Below are 22,400 nucleotides of genomic sequence, written 5' to 3'. Positions count from 1 at the left end.
CTTATTGAACAGATGTAATACTTACTATTTACTTCAAGGTCTCCTTCTGCACTGAGGCTTTAATGATGCCCCTCACTTGTAATTCGCTTTGGATAAATGGGTAAAATGAAATAAATGTAAAATATGTTTTCTTTTAACAAGAGAAAATTGCAGAATGTTGATGTAAAATGTTCCCTAATGTACAGTATATCATCTGTTATGTTGAAATATCTGCTTTTCAATATCTTTTATGTCCACTTAGTAAAGGTAAGGAAAAGATCAGACCTTGCTACAACCTAGAGAAAGTCTGCAGTGACTCGAAGCAGGAGACACGACATGTGTACTGTGTTGACATTTAACTAAATACTGGATCTTTCCCTGAGTTAAACCAGTGGCTTTTGTTGCTTAAACCAGATGCCCATGTGGATCAGTCTAGACTGTAACTGTGCCAGTGGTTTTAAAATGCAGTAGGAAGCAGAGACACTTGGGTTCAGGACGTAGTGAAAGGCAGACAGAGAAAAAAAGAGAACTGCTCCAGTTTTGAGAAAAGCCTCGGGCTCATGTTCCTGCAAAGACAATCAGGTTTTGCTCGTGTCTGACTTACATTCTGTTCACTTACAGCACCGTGGCTTGAAGGATGTGATCTGCCAGACCGCAGAATAAATGCTTCAAAGGATGCTTTGAATTTTAGGTCAGGATATTGAGCTCACTGCATAATGAGAGAACCAGTAGAATTCATGCTATGTCTTTTCAGGAATTACAGAACTACATCAACCCCCTCGAGTGTATAATTACCTGCGAAGGACATCACTGGGTGTTTTTATGTCATCAGAGATTCATCACAGTTTTTTCAAACATACTATCACTAATCTGCTGCAGTCAAAGTGACAATAGGAAGCATTTCCAGTGAAATACAACAGACCTGATCCTGTAGGTGGAGCTGCACTGTATCACTGTGTTTGGGCAAAGAGGCAGCCATAGTTCAGCTTTTAAACCAGGTGCAGGTTCAGCGTCTCTTGAGCTTCATAAACATTTTAGCCGTTAGCATCAGCTATGATTACTGCTATCGATTTATCCACTGTTTGCAGACTAAGCAAGGCCCATGGGAAGTGATTGATCTGCTGGCAATAGAGAAGTATGTATCTTTGATTTGTATTCCATCTGAATTTGACATATGGCTGCTAGCTTGAATGAGTCTAATGCTATAGCTGCTTAATGAGAAATATTTTTAGTGGACTTTGCTCAATAAAAAAAATTCAGTCTTCATCTTAACATTTGTTCATTCACTGGTTGAACTGCTTGTCATTACTTCCTTGTTTTTTCCTCGCTGGGATAGAGAATGATGAGAATAATGTGCTCTGATGATGCCAATCATCAAAGTGAAAAGTCCTGAGGAATCCGTTTATCACCTAATTCTGTGCTGTCACTTTCAGAAAGATCAAACTCTCAGCTTTCAGAGATACGTATGAAAAATGAATGAGCTTCACTGCCTTGTTGACTACCTTCGACAGCGTCCCATAAATCAATCGACGGGCGGCGTCCCTGATTATTGAGAAGAAGACTCAAAGAAGGTTGGACCAAAATCATCTCTGTGCCTCTGGTACACAACAACCACGTGTGGATTGTTAGATTCAAATATTGATAGATGACAAGTGAAATCACAGAATAAACTCTTATCAATGTGGCAGACCTTGATTTGTACTCTGTTTCCACTCGCGAAAAACTGGACTGACACCATCTGCATTCTGTGATATGCTGCACTATAATTACTGTGGACAGACTGATCCCAGAGGTAAAGTACCACTACTCCAGCCCTGTTGGTGTGATGTAATCTATAGCGATCCCTTGGATGTTAAGCAGATGTGCTGACAGACATCTCTTCCTTCTTCCCCACAGCCTGCGATTGGCAGCTCTCTCTGAACTGAGGCACCGTGTCAATGTCTGGTGGTGAAGTGGGTTCAGCAATCGTGTGCAAATGTATGCACCAACTTCAATATGGTGGTTTTATCTATCATCAGTATTAATTATATAAATCAATTATTCCAAAGCTTTTTATTTTTCTGCAACATGAATCATTCTAAGTTTTAACTATTGTTATGTAAATATAATAAATTAACATAAATATAAATGTCATCACCACTGCTGACCAAGTATAACAAGACTTTTACATTACACTCATTTAGCAGTCACTTAATGTTTAAAGCAAAATACAGACAATTTGGGCAACTTGTGGTTCAGTATCTTGCTGAAGGACAGTTCATGGGCAAAAGACTGAACCTCTCTACCAGCTGAGCTACAGCTGCCACAGATTTCCATTGTTTCCACTGAATTCTCTGTGAAAATCCACCTATGGAAACCTCAGAACTGCTTTGTGTTTTTAAATGTTTTATCTAAGCAACTTTACAAATGCTGTCCTGACAGGAAAGTTCTCATCAGTAGTCTGTCTGCAAAACCATATATAGAGCATCGACTGCAAGACCATGACAATTTATTATTTGCCTAAAAAATATAACATATCAGGCGAGCAACAAAGGTGTACATGTCAGTCAGAGGCTTGTACCTCAGTGGGTTGGCAGAAAATTACTTCAGGTTTCCAACAGGGACCATCCATATTAATAATGCCTGCACTCACTGATCTGTAAGGCACTTTCAATGCGTTCACTACATGGCGTATATCAGTGGCTGCGACTTCTTCCACTGGCTAATTACTGATGAAAGCAGCCATTCATCGTAACAGCTGCCAGCTCTTGTCATTATGCTTATTTCTCATTACATTTGTTTATTCGGTAATTTATTATGATTGTCTTCAAATTAGAGTAGTTAGAGTGTAACTGAGTAACAGGAGGTGCTCATTTCTGAGTGACATCTCTTTTATTACCCTCGAGAGGCCAGAATGATGGCAGGATGCTCTCTGAAATCCATGCAGCTGACAGGTGAGCTGACAACAAACCCATAGGAATTAAGGAAATTGCAAAGTCTTATTAGTGTCTCCTTGTTCCTCAAATATAAAATACCTCAAGATAATAAATGAAAAATAAAAAAGCAGTATCTCTGTCAAAGATAAGCACATTCTAATCTAATACGCATAACTTGAAGAATACGTTGGTAAATCATTTCTGATTATTTGAAAAATGTTCAGGGAGCAGGTTCATTGATACTACAGCTAAGAAGAGAACTCAGTCACTGGCCATAATGAAGTCAGACTTATGTTGGTTATGTCACTGATAAAGGAATTAAAAAAATGTCTGTCCTTTGATGTTTTCAAAAATACTTGACAGGCTGTTCTATAATGGATTAATGAAATCATGGCTGTCACTGAGGTCAGTCATTAAGTTCAGACTGCACTGAACAGTAATGAATGCTTGTTCGGATACTTTTGATCATAATGTCTCACTTTTTCAATTCTATCATTATGGCTCCAAATGGTCAAATATACAGAAAGAAATACAAATAATTAAATTACAAATTGGAAGCGTTTAGTAAATGTAAATGTGATGTGGAGTGAGTTACTTGTGGTGTCCCACAGAGGTCTGTTCTTGGACCACTCATTTTTTCACATTTATTTTTTCAATACATTCAGAATTCTGAGGAGACAAGAGGACCCAAACCATGTCAGCATGACAGAGCCACCGGCTTTTCTTACCAGGTTTATGCACTGCAGCCCTGCTATAACATCCCTCTCTACGTAGCTGTGGACGGACTGTTGCTGCTGCCACAGTCTGATCACGTCCTGCGTTGTCCTTCCTTACATATCGCACTAATGCACAAGCATCACGTTCATCAAATGTGCTGTTGACCAGTTTCTGACCCCACGTCCTGATGTCTTTTCCTTTGATCTAAATACAGATGTTGCAGGGCTTGAAATTGTACTTGTCAACATGTAATGTTATTGTTATGTTATTATTGTATTGTAATGGCCAGCTCAGCTGTAATGCCTGTTGCAGGCGCACTGAGATGTCACCAGAAAAAAGCCATTTTGAAAGGATTATATTGGTCTCTGTGGCTGAGCCCTCTGTGGTGCTGATACTGCTCCTATAGATGGATCGTTGCTGCTAAACCTTTCAGCTTCAACTGTAAAAGCAGTGTAATGGCTCGTATGTTTCACAAGCATCGCTTGTTTACCTCACCAGAGAGTTAGGCTGCATGTCATTCTAATGCAGTACTGATAATGATTCAAAACTGACTTTGGAAGCTACAAATTACATTAAGTGATTATCAGTATATTAATTAGAATGAACAGTTGAGGGAATCATGTTTTATGTCTGACCTTGACAAAGTTCCATAATTCATTTATTGCTTCTTTAACCTGCAGCAGCTCTAATGCATTCCTGTGCAAATTGCTATTTCTAATACTTATTGATCATTAAATCATTTTGAAATGACAGATTGTGCCTGTCCACGGACCTAATGCTCGTTTTGGCTGATGTAATTAGCACTGAAATTACTGTACGTGTGAGCCTCTGTGTGATTATTTGACTGCTCCCAAGAAAATAAATCTGCACCTTGAGTGGAACTGTAATCAGAATGATTTCATTTTAGCTTTAAGGGTTGTAATTACCACCATAACCTCTGCTGGAGGCTCTAAGGCAGTTTATCAGATATTCAAAGTATAGGCCAAAACCATCCATTTAACTTCTGTGAAACCCTGGAGAAGCTGACACCTCACCAGCAAATGGCCACAAACAGTAATTGCACCCAGAAACAAGAATCTAAGTGGAAGAACACAACTTTGTTGTCACAGGGTCGATTGATGATCAGTTAAATGATTTATGGAACATCATCAACAAAACTCTTCATGTGGGTTATGATTTTTGCAGCTTTTACATTTTTGCCATTTTTATGTCGTTAACTACTGAAACTGAAAATAATTTTGAACAGTAAAAAGAAAGGAAAGATATTTTACTTTCATTTTACCATTGCCTGTCTACTGTAATTGAACCCCCCTTGACCAGCCCCTCCCCCTGTTCCTTTCATCCTGACCCCTGTGAAAGCATGTCCATGTCGTAGTACATTGTCAGTTTGATCATTTTATTTTACAAAGTAGTTTGAAACACTTTTTTAACTAAACTAGATTTCTCCCCAGTGTAACTTTGCTGTAGTTCAACTTCTTCCAGTGTGAAGTAATAATAACTTGCAAAGCTACACTTTCACAGTAGCTTCCCCAACACTGCAAATTTGAGGCACATGTACTTTACACAAGTGCTACTTCACACTTTTTCTCCACTACATTTATTTCACAGCTATAATTAGCTATAGTTCTCAGTTGCAAATAAAGATTTGACATTCAGCCCATATGAACAGTTAATAAAATATGATTCACTGATGTAAATGGAAAAATAGTTAAATAAAGTAGATAAATAAGTTCTGTCTTGACATTAAAATACTGCTTTAATGATAACACATCAGTGATAATCATTAAATAGCATCATATCTAATAATATTTTATTCTGTTCTGCACAGTAAGTACATTCACTTTGTCACCTAAATGCATTTTAATGATTATAATTTTGCAGGACGTTTACTTGTAAACAAATGTTTTATTCTTAAGTCAGGGATCTGAATACTTGTACCACTGCAAAAATACAACAGCCTGGCTCTGTAGCTTCACACCTGCCTGTGTCTCCGAGCTCAGAGCCTGTAGCAGTTATAAACCAGGATGATGGTGAGAAATGATGATGAAAAGTCATTGGCTGGCCACTGTGAGGGTATGAATGTGAATGTCTGTCATTTAACCCGTAACATGAGGAAAATGACGTGATGAAGAACCTAATGATGGACTGTAGCTGGTGTCGTCTCTGCTGCTGCTGTTCAGCAGCTGATAATCTATATTCATCCTTGTGTTCATTACTTTATATAACTTTCTGTTGAGCTGTGAATGAAAGACCTAAAGATTGGAACCGACTCCTGTGGCTTCCCAGAGTGCATTTCTCTGACAGACTCAGTGTTTGATTGTTCTGTGCAGCCTGAATGATTGATATGTAGTTCTGGTTTGATCAGTGACCAATCACACTGTACAGTGAAAGTCTCTCCCCATCCTCAACCCCACCCCACACTGACCTTGTATGGCAGGACGACAGCAGAGCCTCCACTGATGCCCACAATGGGCACAGCTGTCTGAGTGGAAATGAAGTCCAAGATCTGTGCCACGGCCTCCGAGCCGATGTTGTCCTCGAACACCACGCCATGGACGCGGTTGGTGGAGAGGGTGTCACAGATGCGGGTGAGCAGCGCCCGTGGGTTGGTGTTGTTGACCAGCACAGTGATGGGGTTGACCTCCAGAGGCAGGTCCATGAAGTTTTCCCGGCTTAACCGCCCCTTAATCTCCGTCTGGTAGGCTGAGCCGCTGAACACCACCGCCACGTTCACGGCGGGCGAGGGAATCCCAAAAGGCCGGCCCAAACAGCAGGGGACAGTGCAGAGCAGCAGCAGCAGCAGCGGCGGCGGCGGCCACCACGGGGAGTCGCTCAAGCAGCCTAGACGAACGCCCATCTCAGTCACCTACTGCCTGGAAGAGGGGTCAGGAGACGGGATTGACATGTTAGATACACAGGACCAGTCGTTGTCATTCTTCCAAAATGTTGTGATAATACTCAGTAATCCCAGCGGGCCGGCCGACCAAAGTGCCTCTTGTTTAGAGTTGGCTTATTTTGATGAATGACCTTTTAGCTTCATCTGTGCTCAGTGTGCCGGCCTGCCTGCCATAAGTAAGACAGTGTAAGAGCCCATTAACAGAGTAGTATTTTTAGAGTGTGTCAGCGTGCAACATGAGGCAGTGGCCAGGCTGTTGCGTCTTAGGGTGGCAGCTGCCACCCTGCTGCTGTTGTATTCTGTGGACCAACCCAACAGATGGTGTCCAGTGTTTAATGCAACAAATGGAGAACAAGAGGATTTATAATTTTTCTCTCGTGACATTACTTTTGAAGCTGTTGCTGAATTTTTCAGCGGCCCAAAGCCTTCAAACTTAATCTGCCAAAGGTCTGCATGCATGGTTTTGTCTGTGCTGATTAATTCACATCCATCACATCATAATTATGGTTTTTAGCTCTCCCAGCTGTGTGGCTACATTGCTCCACTAATGGACTGGATTGGAACCAGTAGCTCTTGTCCACACCATCTTAATTTCTTCCAAAAAGCTAACTGCTTTTCTTTCTGCCCTCTGGAAGGTAATGGAGGAGAAGCACCGTGGCGGAGCTCTGAGTTCAAACTGTAGCATTAGTTTAACATTCACATTGTAGCCAGACAGTGGTTTGTGTTGAGCTGTCAGACAGACTTAGGCTCTTTGTCAAATCAGTCACAGTTGTGTTTGTGGCCCTGAGGGAGTGCTGCACACTGGTCCCCTGTCACAGAGATCTGATCCACCATGTGATGGAATCCCAGTGGGGTGAATATATTGTAATCCCTCTGTAATCCCTGCCAGGCGTCATGGCCTACGGCTTGATTGTAGTGTATAAACTTATCAGGAGATTTGGTTATTGCACGAGGTCCAGTGTAGCTGTGTGCTGCACTTTTCTCTGTGTTTTACTTCCTGTGTGGGACTGAGCCGAGAGCAGCTTCTTGTAGCAGGCAGACAGGCTGTAGAGGAGCAGCCATGCGTGGTCGGTATGTCTCCTGAATTTTTATCATTGGGTTGTTTTCCCAGTCATGTGAAAGACATCACACATGCGTGAAGCTGTATGTGCTATGTCCTACATGTGATTCTCCAGGTAGCTGCTGTCTTATGAATCGTTTTCTAAATTGATTAGTCCCCACCGTGAGAGGGCATCAGCCACATTCCTTTCAATGACATTAGCCATGTTTCAGCTGCGACAGCAGTGGAATAGTTTAGGGTTAATGTCTTTGACGGGGAGCACCGTACGTGGGGAAAATGCTTAAAAGCTCTGACCTTCCATGTGTTTAATCAAGGTGGGGAAACAGCTGAGGCAGATACATGAAGGTCGAATCCTGGGGTGGTGGATATAGAATTAAACCAAACAGGGAATGAGTCATCAATAACTTTGTGACAAGGCTTTGTATTGTCAGCAGGCCTCCTAATACCAAGGCCAGGGAATAACAGCAGAGAGTTTGTACCTTATCTAGTGTTTAGCTTCTTTACAAGACCTTCATCTAAGCTCTGTGATGCAGCTCAGTGGCTGTAGATATGCTGGGCTCTGACCCCTAAAACTCTGCTGAATCTGTAAAGTCCACGGGTACATACAGGAAAGAGGTTTTTCATCTGTGCTTAGGCTAAATCCTCCAAAAACATTCCCGTGTATACAAAGGCTGAAGGCTTCAGTCTGATGCTGGGATCAAAAGTCACTGTGGACATCCATTGGTTGTAGAGATTTTAAAAAAGGAGGTACATCCACTCTGAATTATAAAGACAGGCAGTGTGTTTGGCTCTGAAGCCTGGTTGTAACAGATACACGGTGCACGCTGTAATCCGAGCAGTCAGCGAGAGACAGGTTGTTGTTTGCGTCATGACGCTGCTACAAACTGGATTCAGCATGAGTCATACTGTACCAGGAGACCGAGTGAAAGGAATCAATTAATACTAAACCCTGCTGTTCTTATGTTATGTATAGACATGCTGGTACCACCTGTTTGATTTAATCCTCTAGAGTACCTCCTCTACTTTGATGTAATTGCATTCAGTGAAATATTATAGTATTTCCTATACATGTAGTTACAAAGCTGTTTTTCTAACATGTCTGGTTGGATAATATTAATTTGATTGATAGTTCATGATAGACTAGGATGTTGTAAACAACCTTTTTCTGCCTTTTGTGCCTCAGAAGCCTCAAACCAAGGACCTTTTCTTTATGTTGTTTTTCTCTCTGGGCCACTTCAGTACTCCCTCTCCCTCATTATTTTATACCTAAACATAAAACCAATGAAAATCTGACTATAGTTATAGCCCTTTATGGTTTTGTGGTGACCAGCTTTTTTTCTTATAATTTGAATCACAAACTTTATTCAGCAAGTACACGTTCTTTAGGCTCTTTAGGTTCTTTAGGACTGTGGCCTGAGGAAAGAGGGAGGGGAGGTGGCAGCTACTCCTGCGGCTCAGTCTACACTGTGTGGGAGGTTTTGGGTTAGTCATGTTGCAGCTTCTCAAATGAGGAACTTTGCTGTTTTTCTTTGTTTTCTATCACAGTAAACTAAATATCTTCGGTCTTGTGATTGAACTAAACAAGAAATTCCAGGACGACACCTTGGACTCAGGGAAACTCTGATGATGGGTACTTTTTTTTCTAATATACTAAATGTTTACTAAATACTAAATGTTTGTGTGTATTAATGCACACACACACTGCGACGTCCTGCTTCCTACTGCTTTTGCTGGGGTCTCGTCAAAGTCAGTACTAGTACAAGGAAACAAAGGGAAGTGATGTGACTGAAGAAGCTGCTTCCAACCACTTTCCTGCTTCCTGGTCTCTTGATGATGTGAAAATAATCTAATGAGAGATGAGCTTATATGAGACTTAACGTGAGACAGCAGCTGTCCCTCACTGACAGTGTTTGCTTCTCTATCTTCAGTGTTATTGGACTAACAAACATTTAAGATGTGCTTATCCCCCTCTAGTGGGTGACATATGGTGGAAGCAGTTTCTTTACAGAATTAGGAAGTACAGATAGAGGCTATATTCAAAATAACTCTTTATTATTTACATTTTTTTCCTTTATCATACAATCACATGATTTATTCTCCCTATGGTTTAGTCTGTGGCACCATCAGACTTCTGCTGAAGTTTGCATTATGTTCTTTTTTTGCTTTGGGATGGATTGACTTGAAACTGGGTGGGATGTTTTTTGCAGAATATTTCTTATTTGGTCACTATCAACTCGTAGATCCAAAGCTACATTTTATGGTTTGGGGAAGCAAAGTGATTATATATAATATTACAATCTTTGACTGATTTCCCTGTTTATCAAACACAGTTTGCTACAGTTGATCTGTTAATCCATTTTTAACATAGCATGTCCTGCTCAGGGTTGTGGGGGCTGTAACCTATCCCAGCATGCATTGGGAGGGATACATTAGGTGAAAGACAGTGTATTTCATATTTTTCCGCCACAATGACATAAATGGGTTTTTTTTTTTAATAGCAGACACACCTTTAAATACAATGCACCGTCACACTACTGACATCTGCACACCTTGATAAACTGAACAGGTATTTATGCAAATATCCACATTTGCATGTTCAGCCTGTACATATGGTGTCTGCTCCTGTAAATTGAATAATCTTGATAAGGTGAATAGAATTTTCTGCACATATTGACACTTCCTGCTCAGTATGTATGGGCCTTCGCTGTCACAGAGATGAGAATATGACAGCATTTTAATACACACATGGTACAGAATATTATACACAGTCATCTAAGCTTTGTGACCACGCTCACATTCAAGTGAGTGATTAAATTTATCTTCCAATTCCATTTCTTCGCTTTGTCCTCTTCATAATTGCTATTCCAACAGCCCAGTTTCCACAAACTGCTCATTCAAGTCTTATCTTATTGTATCTTGAAAACTCAAGTTGGTCCAGCTCTTCATTTTCTGATAGTGACCATATGAGTTGTGATGCCACATAAAAAACTGCCATCTATCGATGAGGTGCTGCTGAGGTGTCAGGTCCTCCAACTGGTTCCCGATCCAGCTCATTAACGTGAGGCCGCAGTAGTAAATACATCTGGCTGAGAAGTGAGGTCTCACCGGCGCAGTGTTTAATGACTGCTTTATATTCTGGGCACGACGCCTCTGCTGCAGCTGTTTAACAGTGTGCACCTGTCCCATCTTCTGCTACATGATCAATACGCTCGCCCATGAATCTGCAGCCCACTGCGTCTGCAGCTCACATGCTGATAAACTCTTCCTCCTATGTGTCATTATCAGTAAAACTGCTGACCATCCAAACGTTCTACAGCATCCTGTAGGACAGGACAGTTTCTGATATCACACAGTGAAAACACTCAAGCAGACGTTTGTGACTCTATGACCTTTACTGACCTCTAAAGGGCAGGAATCATAGAAAGACTGATGGCTTTTCCTCAAACCACCTTTCCTCTATATAAATGAGTGAAGCAGCTAATTAAGCAACAAACAGTCCTCCAGTGAGGACCTGCTAAATCACCATGTAAGGTGATTCTGTTTTGTCCTCCCAAGAAACACATCAGCCATTTGTTTGACTGCGTAGATTTATCACACATGTTGGTTTATGTTTATCTGAGAAAGACCTGCAACATGCCTGTGAATTATGACTCTTGTGTTGTTAAACCCTCACAAAGCTTCATAGGGAGGAAGTTGATGCGGATGGATTGGTCGACAAAGCACTAGATGCAAAACATGTGAGACCTCTGTTCATTTTCTGTTTCCTGCCAGTAGTCAATATGTAGGTGTCTTTTAACCATGAACAGTCTTTCTCTAACCATAAGTTGTTTTTGTGCCTAACCAAACCTAAGGATAGTGCCACAACATACCCACATGTTCTGTAGAAAACTCCCTGTTATCCTGTAGGAAACTCTTTGTTGTCCCTCAGAACTTTGTGAACCTTCATAAAGACCAGTGTGTATCTGTATGAATAAACCACACACACACAAACACAAACAGCTTCCTGATATTCCCAACCCATCACGCCTGTACTTATTCGTTAATCCAACCATTCTGACGGCCACTGTTTGTTCTAGGTGGTGGTAAAATAAAGACCATTCGCTGAGTTTGACTCCTGGATTGCCAGTTTTTTCCTTCTGATCGAGGAGAATCAAGTGTTGCACAACCGGGCTTTACATGTACACTGAAAGGATTATTGGTGACTGGCCACAAAGAGATCCCTAAAGAGATTTCAATGTAATGGATGTGGTGACAAACTCCACAGTCCTTTTTTTGTGTAGAAATGCATTGTGATGTTCAGTGGAAGCTCAAGAAAATCAAGTGGACATTTCCCAGAGAACATGTCAACAAACAGTGATTGATTGCTGAGCTGTGGAAGAGAGACAGTGACACAAAGAGGGAATTTTATAATAGAAAGAAAGCAACTTTGGAAGATATCCACCTGATGTGACTAACTCAGACTGCTGAAGTCTGTATTATGTTCTTTTTTTTGCTTTGGGATGGATTGACTTGAAACTGGGTGGGATGTTTTTTGCTGAATATTTCTTATTTGGAATACGTTAGAAATAAATTATCTAGAGCAGACAGAACGTCGTCTAGAAAAGTTTTGAAAATCAGAAAATTCTGAAGGGAAATAAGCGACTGTTTTGCCATAAGTATTAATGTGTCACTTTCAACTCGTAGATCCAAAGCTACATTTTATGGTTTGGGGAAGCAAAGTGATTATATATAATATTACAATCTTTGACTGATTTCCCTGTTTATCAAACACAGTTTGCTACAGTTGATCTGTTAATCCATTTTTAACATAGTCTGTCCTGCTCAGGGTTATGGGGGCTGTAACCTATCCCAGCATGCATTGGGAGGAGTACATTAGGTGAAAGACAGTGTATTTAATATTTTTTGCCACAATGACATAAATGGGTTTTTTTTAATAGCAGACACACCTTTAAATACAATGCAAAAAAGCAACAGGCTTAAATTTCTATAGAGATTATGATGTGCTTCCTAATTGTAGGATGTATAACGTGACTATTGGATTGTTTTCACCTAATACATTGGCAACACACTGTAAGTATCCTGAATCAGGATCAGTGCTTTCTGAGCAGGAGAGATTCTTGTGTGGGAAACACTGATGCTTCGACCTCCACTGTTACAAGAGTCAATATTCATTTACCTTTATTAATATGTTTAACTAAGCTGTGATTTAAAATACAGCCAAGCTAATCTCTTAAAATCCACAGACATTAATCCAATCTGTAGATTAATCAGCATCATGAGTACGGTGAGAAAAAAGAGGTGAGAAGCAAAAAAATAATAATTCTGCATCCAAAAATACCCACAGTTTAACATAGTTGGCGAGTGTCCACTGCTCTGATTCAATGTCAGATCAGAAGTATTTTGTGAATTCAATTTTCCCTGCAAGCTGTATTTCACCCACAGTTTCTCTGTGTTGGTCTAAATGTGTCATCATAAGCATCTTGTGACCCATCTCTAATAAACAAAACAATATCTGGAGCCAAAATCATAAATATATCTGCAGCCCAGCGTCTGTCTCTGACTCTGCCCAGCAGGTGTGGACCGGTCATGTTGGGAATGCTCGATCAGATCAGCTCCAGTGGACTTAAGGCAGATTGTTATCAGAAATAAACCCACATCTCCTCTTATCCCTGTTGGATCTTTGTACATTTGTTAAGAGCGCAGAAGGCATGAGACAAATTGAAGCCATGCCAAATCTTGACCTCAGTCATTTGGCTGCTCTTAGCTGGTCCTTCAAAAAGCTTATAACATGAATTATTGGCCACTACAGAGCATGAGCAAAGCAACAAACACCCCTTTAACCCTGTGACACTTGTATTCAAATGCATTAAGACAACAACTTTATATTCATGAGACTGAGCCTGGCACAGCTCCACATGGCCTGGTGCTGAGTAATGGAAATGGAGTTAATAAACAGGGCTAGACCAGTTTCTCAATCGCAGTAGTCCAGATACCAAATGTTAGACTGTGCTGTTCAACAAGTCCCATACAAAATGGCCAAAAAAGCCTTGGTTTTACTTTGAAATACCAAGAACCCCCACCAGTCACAGTACTGTGGATTTTTAGCCATTTACACTGGTCATGGTAGGAGAATCAGTTCTCTCAGTTCAACACTCAAAATATCAGAATAAAAAATTTGGTACAGACATTATTTTCCCAAGAGTTTAATCCTAATGACTCTGATAACCTGAGTTTTTATTTAGTGCTGCAAAAAAGGCAGAATTTCCACTTATCCTTTACATGGTTCATGGCAGCATACCTCTCAAAATGATGACTGAGTGTCCATCAGATTTATATAAATGTCACACCTATAATTAGGGCTGATCAATTAATTTAAATATTACCAAAATCGCTATTTGGCCAAGTGTTTTTTGCAATTTTTTAAAGGCATAATGTGTCACAACACAGTATAAGTGAACCACTGTGGTGCTACAGAGCTGCACCGACCTATAAATCATATTCTCCAGACGTAAAGTAACATGCTGGTTTTGTACTGGCCCCAACACAAATCACACTGTCACATTTAAAAAAAAAAAAAAAAAAAAAGCAAAAATTACCGTTCCAACTGAAATCTTGACTCATACCACAGTCGCAATATCAGCCAAAATAATCTCAATGTTTTGGTTTTTTTTGCACAGTGTTCAGCCCTTCCAATAATAAGACATCAGACATTATCTGTCAGTGTAGAGCTGAGCCTGACAAGCAGAGTCTGAAATGTTCTCAAATGGCCACCGTACAGAGGATAAACGCCCTCTGATTCAGGTGTTACCAGTGTTGTAGTTGTCATTTGTAGTTTTGATATAATTTATTCTTATTTGTCTGACTCTGGAGAAAAATGCAGGAAAAGATATTATATCACTCTGCTTGATGATGGATTATAATATATGACTCCTCAGTCCATTAGACAACTGCATTCTTCATAATTTTAGTTTCTCTACAAGTGGCAGTCTATGAGATGTATGCGCTTGTACCTGTCATCTTCAAATAACAGTGACATACTTGTGAGACATGAAGGAAATACTGAAGCCAAAGCTGAATTTAACCTCTCTGGAACAGCAGAGTGCACAAACAACTCCTGCAGTTAATGAATTCCTCTGTTTGCTCACAATCCCACAATTTCACAATTTGTGTTAATTCCGGTCACAATCTGAGAACATCTTGCTTCTCTTGGTTTATGCTGCACTTTTCCACAGATCACCTGCCAAACAAACTGTTTCCAGTTTTGTGATCCCTCACTCTGCTAATTATCTGTTAAAGTTGAAGTTGTTTCTTACTCCTCCTTTTCTTTTTATGCTTGTGTTCAGTTGTTCACAAGATCAGTTGTAAAAGTCTTTTTAAAGCTCCATCCAGTCTAAAGGTAGATGTCCATGTGTTTGTGATTATCTGCTCTGTCACTGGTCACTGTGACTTGTCAGTACAGAGAGCCAGAGTTTGCATTATCACATCCACTAACACTGTGTCAGCCAATGATATCGCAGGTCCATTATTATTGATTTAACAGAAGTTTCACTTCACTCACTCTGTGTTGCAATTCATTCTTCAGTATTATCTTTCATCTGAATGTGTTTTCACAGGGTGACTCACACTGGGGGAATTTTGTCTTATCCAATCAGCTTTGTTACATTTGATTTATTGCTCTAGGCAAATAAAAATATTGTATTACAGGGAATTAGTCAGAACATCCCAGAATCCCTTTGCACATTTATGTTGTCAATGCTAAGCACCACTGCAGAAAATAATGTCATAGGAAGGTGGACTGTAAGGATGTGGAGGCTGAGGCCCAACATGCTGACACATCAGCTGTAACCTAACAGACATTTGTGTCTGTTTTTTGGGCTCATTTGGACAAATTGCCCTTGATTGGTCCATTTTCTGAAGGTCAGGATTTCAGGGTTTCTATTTCCTGCCGTGGCTGAGCAGCTGGGCTGAGTCCCTCCTGGGTCAGCCATCTCCAAACCTGTCTGTTGATTTACCACTCTGTTCTTTATGGTGTAGTTTTCTGTATCACGGCATAAACGTGATAAACGGCAGCGTCACGCTGTCATATGAGAACGTAGAAGCCCGAGCCAGTGTCCAGCAGCGTCTCCCACCGAGGTGCGCCCAAAGTGAAACCACAGTGGAGGCTTTACAGTCCAAACCACCAGTGATTTATGTGTGTCTGCTGACCCTTAGAGACAGAGGCACATCAAACAGATTCACTCAGTGATATTAGTTCCTGTCACAGACCCCCTGCCTTCACTTCTGCCAGTGGCACTGAAGACATATTTAAGACATGCACGGCTCTACATTACTCCACACGACAAGTGATTGATCTGGCATGGGATGAAAACCTGTTCATGTGAAGTCCCTGTAAATCTGATGCGATCTTCACTGCTGTCTCTGAATAAAGGGGGGGGGGGGGGGGTTTAAAAGTGAAATGGGTTCCTGTAAATTTTCACGTAGAGGAATCAGTCGAAGGATATTCATGCTTTGGCTCATTAAAGGATTTTTATATGTCCAGGAGGTCAGTGGAGCTGAAATGAGCAGTTGGATTTTCTGATTCTATAGCATCAGGGGAGCCGTGATCAGCAAGGTTTAAATGCCAGCAGATGGAAAGCTGTGTAGTCGTGCTTTTATTACAGGTTCTGTCTTTAAAATCCCATCTCGTGCTGAAGCTCCCTCACCAGCGTATGTGGAATAACCTTGATCATGTCACACAGCTTGAGTCTTTTGTGTTGTGTCACATTAAAACAATCAGGGGCGGTGTCAGTGGTTTGATAACGCAGAGAACAGATCAACACAAGACAAGATCATCATTTACACTAAAATGCAAAACAGGGTTTTTTTCTTTTTCAAGGACACAGATCCATGTGCTTACTTGTCATTGGACAGATGTTTGATGTACATCTCTCCTCTTTGCTTTATCACATTTATGTGTGACGCTCCATCAGGCGGCGTTCGCTCTGTCAGCACACCGTGTGGCGAGATTGAACAGATTGTATGTGCAAGTGTTTGGGGGGTAATAATCTTTGCGAGGCTGCAGATTACAATGGTGTTGTCAATGTAATCCATTTTGCCATAAGACATGGGTGGATGTTTACCTGAGGCTTACGGGCCTTGACACGGTACTCTGATATTAATATTCCTACTTTGACCCTCCGCCTGACCTGGCTGTAAACCAGCGGGGGCAGGTGACGTGGAGGAGGCCTCCGTCAGTCTGCGGCAGCCCCTGCTTTCAGCCTCATGTGTGTCTGTATTTGGAGCAGGGATCAGTGTAAGACCCTGGTTAAGCTGAAGCCGTGGCTGCCCATGCAGAACCAGACCCCCCCTCCCTCCTCCACCCCTGCCACTGGTCCAGCTGTCACCAGCCTGCTCTCACAGTTGACTCGATGGCTGCCCACACATACAGCTGACCTCTGACACACACATGCACACATGTACACATGCTCTAATCCACATATGAGCATACCACTTTGTTTTTAATCTGCCCTGTGTGTGTGTGTGTGTGTGTGTGAGTGCGCGATCTTGTGGTTCAGTGTGAGCTTCACATTGCACTGATGTTTTCTGCCTCTTTTTGTATTTAAAGCAGAGATGTGTAAAATGAACACAACTAGTTCTCCCAAATCACATAAACAAATAACATATTTTCTCACCTTCCCTCAGAGCCATGCAGCGGCGCGGGTAGTGGTGATTCTTTACTTAAGTTTTGAAAAATACAACAGCAGCGTGTCGACACAGAAACCATGTCATGCGGATCAGGGTAATCCAGCAAACCTGTTTCATTCCAGGTGTTGTCTTTAAAATTAGGAAATAACATAATAAGGTTTTTAAAAAATTATTTTTTTACTCGTTTTATCTTTGTGATTTGTCAAGAAGTAAAGTGAGAATCCAGTAAGTAGAAGTAAGTAGAATCCAGCTTACAAAAAAAAGGAAAAAAAGAAAAAAAACAAAACAAAAGAAAAAACAGCAACGCTCACGTTACAAAGTCACACCGGGAATGTGTTGGCAACAACATTTTAACAAAAACGGTCAAGGATTTCATCTTTAACCACCTGTCACAGGTAAAGTGTCAACCAGCCCTCCAACCTGAACAACCACAAGGGACCTTGGTTGTCATGGTTACAATAATAAACACACAGACTGTACCTGTGGTTACTATAACAACAGTCATGTCTTGGTTTGGTTTAGAAAAAAATGGTGATTTGGGTTAAAATCAGTACTTCCTCAACATTAGAGAATCTTTGTTGTCATGGTTACAGTAATAACAGTGAACGGTCATGGATAATAGAAACAACATAAACTGCTACTGTCACATGGGAATCGAACACCGCTCTCCTGGGTCATATTCATCCATCCACCCCAACCTCCTCCTGACGTGGACTCTGTCGCTCTATAAACTACGTCACCGCACGTTTCCCTTTGCTCCTGTCGTCATTACTACGACTACTGGATGTTGCCTAGCAACAAGACCTAACTACGGGCCATGATAACCTGCTGACAGACGACCTGTGGGCCTGTTTTTTACAGGACAGTCTCTCATGAGTGTCCTGATTTCTTACCACTAGAGGGCAGAAAAAAAACATCAAAACATTTAACATATTGTCTAAAAAAATTGTTATGGCAGTGGCTCCCTTTCACTTTCACACAGCAGCATTATCATCCCGTTCAAGTTGTGTTTGCACTCATGAGAAAAATATCTGGCAGGTGCAGCAGGTTATGGTCATAACTCTGGTCTGACTGACCCATTTTACATTACAGGGTCATTTAATTCAATGTTCACTGCAGAGACATTGATTAATGCAGCTTGGAGCTAAAGCAAATATTGTTATGAGGGAAATTTATAGCAAGAACAAACAGGAAAAAGAGAAAATTAAAAATGATTTAAACCCATGTTTTTGTGCTGGTATTACTGGTATTACTGGCTGGTTGACTGACTGGGCTCATGGTTTGTCAGATATTATAAAAACAAAGAGACAGACAGGCCCAGTCTGTGTAATCGCAGCTAAAACATGTAAAAAAGCTCCATGGAAAGTAATCAGAGCATGTCATAAACAACTCTGGCTTTGATAGTTTTCTCTGGAGATGATGTATTGATTTTTTTTTTTTTGGCTCTAGGAAAGTGAAAACAATTCTTCATCCTTTGGGAAGCGTGTTTACGTAATTTCTACGACCAGTCTGGTGGAAGTCGTGCCTGCTTTAGTTCACCTTTCTTCATTTGCTGGGTGACGACGGAGTGTTGGGAGGGGGGGGCATGTGACAGAGGAATCCAGAATAAACCTTAACTACGTCACGATCACAAGCTGCCTCTGCCAACTGAGCCACCAGGACGCCCTGTGTCACTTTTTGTTAGACTGTGGTGCAGAGTATCCAGCCTGATTTCTTAAGATTGATCACGCAAAGTCAAACTGCTCTTTCTGTTTGGATGCTGAGAGCTGTCTCACCGCCCCCCTCCCCACTTCGCAGGCTTCGGTTCTAAGGTTATCATTGTCATCATCCTTCATGGAGACGCTCCCCACCGTGTCACTGCTCGGGGCTAATTGTGAAAAATTAAGCGGCACACATGCAGCTGTGAATAGAAAGCAATTAGGCCAATCAATTTCCAGTATTACAAATTGCATATGCACCCACTTGCGCCACACATGCACTAACACTCAGGTTGGTGTCAGTATCCACAAGAGGCAGAAGAATGACAAGGAAAGAGAGGAGATGCCCCCCCCCCCCCCCCCCCCCCCCCCCCCCCAGCCTACGGTGTGTGTCAGTTTTCCTTCTCAACAGGGACAGGACGTTAGACGAGGTGCAAGCGGCGCTGCGCCATGAATATAAATGGGCCCCGAGTCTCTGCTGTGCCCGTGAGCCCAGCCATAAACTTGGGGAGGGAGAGCAGCACAGCCTGCCAGATTTCTTCTGCCCCGAGTTTTAGATCTCATTAGATAGCCTGCATAGTATGAGGGCGCCCCGCGGACTTCTCCTACAGCACTGCAACCTGGATCTGTGCTTCAACATGTAAAAGTGGCCTGTCAGGTCTATAAATTTGGCGGGAAAAGGATCACATGGTGATGCTGCATTGCCTGATTCGGAGTGAAATTTACTACTCCTCCTCTCTCCTGACCTTGGATAGATTGCTCTGATATCCCGAAACCTCCGTCCCTCCCCTGCAGTAAATGTTTTACTGCCTCAGATGCCTGTGAGAGGCTGTCAATCAGCACAGTGTCCATTAAAGCAGTCGTCTATGCAAACATGCCCACTTGTTTTCCTTTAATCATCTTTTTGCCCATTTCCCTCATCCTTCGTTTCCCTCCCTCTGTCTCTCCCGTGTCCTGCAGCCTCCTTCTCTGTCTGCAGAGACAGTGAAGATGGCGTGAGGTCTGGCGTCTTTAACATTTGATTAAGCAGATCGGCTCTAAGTGTTTGTGGAAGAGCTGGATGGCTGACAAAGCAGCTGCTAACCCTGAGACACAAACCCAGAGGTCGTTTCAGTTTGCCTGCAGGCTGCAGACAGATGCAAGACACTACAGCCTCACATGCAACAGCGGAGCAGGTTGTCATTTTCCCAAGACATCTTAAAAAAAAACTGACCATTTTAAAGATTTCCAACTTTACCCTGGAGTAGCAGTATATTTTTTTGGTTGTGGCATCTTTGGTCATGGGCTGTTTTTGTTCTGCAGACTAAATGAATGGGGCAGCAACTAATGATTATTCCATTACTGATAAGTCAAATTTATTTGGTTCCTTTTTCTCATTTTATTTACAAATTATCAACGTTTCCATCGCAGGATCCCGGAGCGCACGGTAATGTCTTGAAATTGCTTCATAATCACCTAATGGTTTAAATCATCTGTCAGGATGGTTTGACATGGATTTGATTTTCTGTCAGTTAATCTGAATCACCACCCAGTTCCTCCTCTATTTATTCCATACAAACCCCATGACATTAATGACATCACTTCCTGTGCAGATTTGGTAAGAAGCTACAGTGCATGAATTAGACTGATTGAAGCATAACTATCATTAATATTCATGTAAATATCAAAACATTGGGATTAAGTCTAATTCATGGGAGGGTGAAGGGAGAGATTGAGCCATTTACTGATGTTACGTACGTGTTACACTACAATAATACATCAGATTGATACAGTATTAAAAAAAACAAAAAAGGAAGAGAGTCTGTGTATCAGGTGAGTTGCTGACTACTAAAACCACTAGACTGACAGTAGTTAAAGCTCCGTCCAGTCTAAAGGTAGATTTCCATGTGTTTGTGATTATAAAGCAGGTCTAGGTTCTATATTAATACTGGGAAAGTATCAAAGCCTCAGTCCACAGAGAAATGCACACAGCCTGTATTCAGAAACTGAGCCTTAAAACCAGCCGTCAGGACTTCTGCAACTTTGTGATGTCACAGCAAGGCAGTCATCACCCTCAGCAACACCCAAAGCCCCACCCACCTGGACCCAACGTGGTTTGGAGCCTCTCTTCTGATTGGCTGACTGACTGTTGTTACTAGAGCTCAAGAGAGAAGAGAGAGGAGATGTAAAACTACACTGAGATGGTTTTTGGTTCTTAAAACCAAAAATAAATCTTCTGATGGAGATCAACACTTCAGATAAAACACAGGAGAAGAGTAAAATATGGACCTTTAATGTGCAAAATGCCACTGAGTAAAGTGGCTGAAAAGGTCAAGTAATGAAGATGAGTAATGCCTACTGCCGGTGTGAACCTGTTGTCACAGCAGCATCTACTGACAATAACAAACTGCACCTGAAACATGTATTAAACAAATCAGGCACTTTTAATGGATCAGCTGTGACTGGTGGATGACTACATTGTGACTAGAGAACATATGATGCAGGAACTTCCCCTTGTGTCTCTTCTTTGTTTGGACCAATTAGAGTTTCATATAGTTTCATGAGTTTATTTTTTTCCTAATGTGAGGACATTTTGTCCTGTCCTCACGTCTTCAGTTACTGTATGATGTCAGTGAGGGTGCGAGGACATAGTAGAGATGCGTGTGAGCGAGTGAGTGTGTATCTGTGATGGCGGGGGGGGGGGGGGGGTAAGGATTAGTCTAGCATCTGTTTAAAACAAAATAAATCTGCTTAATCACTGAATGTATCAGTTGTGTTATTGATTAAGCTCCTCCCTCAGCCCCAGTAGCAGATTCCTCTGTCGTGGTTGTTTGTGTGTTACCTTGTTGTGATGATCTGTTGATGTGTGTGTGTGTGTGAGATTGCATCATGTTGTGTGATGGGCTGAGGATCCTCGCCTCGGTTCACATGTCGCTTTGTGACACTCAGGCACGTGCATACACATACGGACGGTGCAATCACATGCCGGCACATCCAATTACTAAAAGTAGGATATGGTTGGCGTAACATAATGAAGAGCCATTTTTCACCTGCCTAACTGGTGCCACAGTGTTCACACCATCTCATCCCACAGTCCCACTCATTCTCTAGTGAAGCCAGTGGAGGAGATGCATATCTCTTCTGCTCAGAGTTAAACTCCTACTTGTGGTGTGAATGATTTTCCTAAATTACAACCAATGAGGGATATTTAAAGGTCCCTTATTGTATAAAGTGAGATGTGTTTGTGATTATAAAGCAGGTCTAGGTTCTATATTAATACTGTGAAAGTATCAAAGCCTCAGTCCACAGAGAAATGCACACAGCCTGTATTCAGACACTGAGCCTTAAAACCAGCCGTCGGGACTTCTGCAACTTTGTGATGTCACAACAAAGCAGCCACTGCCCTCAGCCAAGCCCTAAGCCCCCCAATCTGGACCCACCATCCAACCTTCAGGATTTGGAGTGTTTACCTG

General features: G+C 41.6%; 1 protein-coding gene across 1 annotated transcript in view; it reads right to left on the bottom strand.

Moving 5' to 3' along the window:
- The window catches only part of grin2ca (glutamate receptor, ionotropic, N-methyl D-aspartate 2Ca), a 64,407-nt gene that overhangs the window by 37,624 nt on the left and 4,383 nt on the right, over positions 1 to 22,400 (bottom strand). The window contains exon 2 of the mRNA XM_071465109.1: positions 6,037 to 6,484. Within this exon, the coding sequence (XP_071321210.1) occupies positions 6,037 to 6,468 (432 nt within the window). The 5' untranslated portion in view covers positions 6,469 to 6,484. The remainder of the gene's footprint in view (positions 1 to 6,036; positions 6,485 to 22,400) is intronic.

This window comes from Trachinotus anak, unplaced genomic scaffold (assembly GCF_046630095.1).
Source record: "Trachinotus anak isolate AG129_WGS33_773 ecotype Australia unplaced genomic scaffold, CSIRO_AGI_Tana_v1 ptg000003l, whole genome shotgun sequence".
In the NCBI taxonomy this organism is placed as follows: domain Eukaryota; kingdom Metazoa; phylum Chordata; class Actinopteri; order Carangiformes; family Carangidae; genus Trachinotus; species Trachinotus anak.
This window is presented reverse-complemented; position numbering and strand designations above follow the sequence as displayed.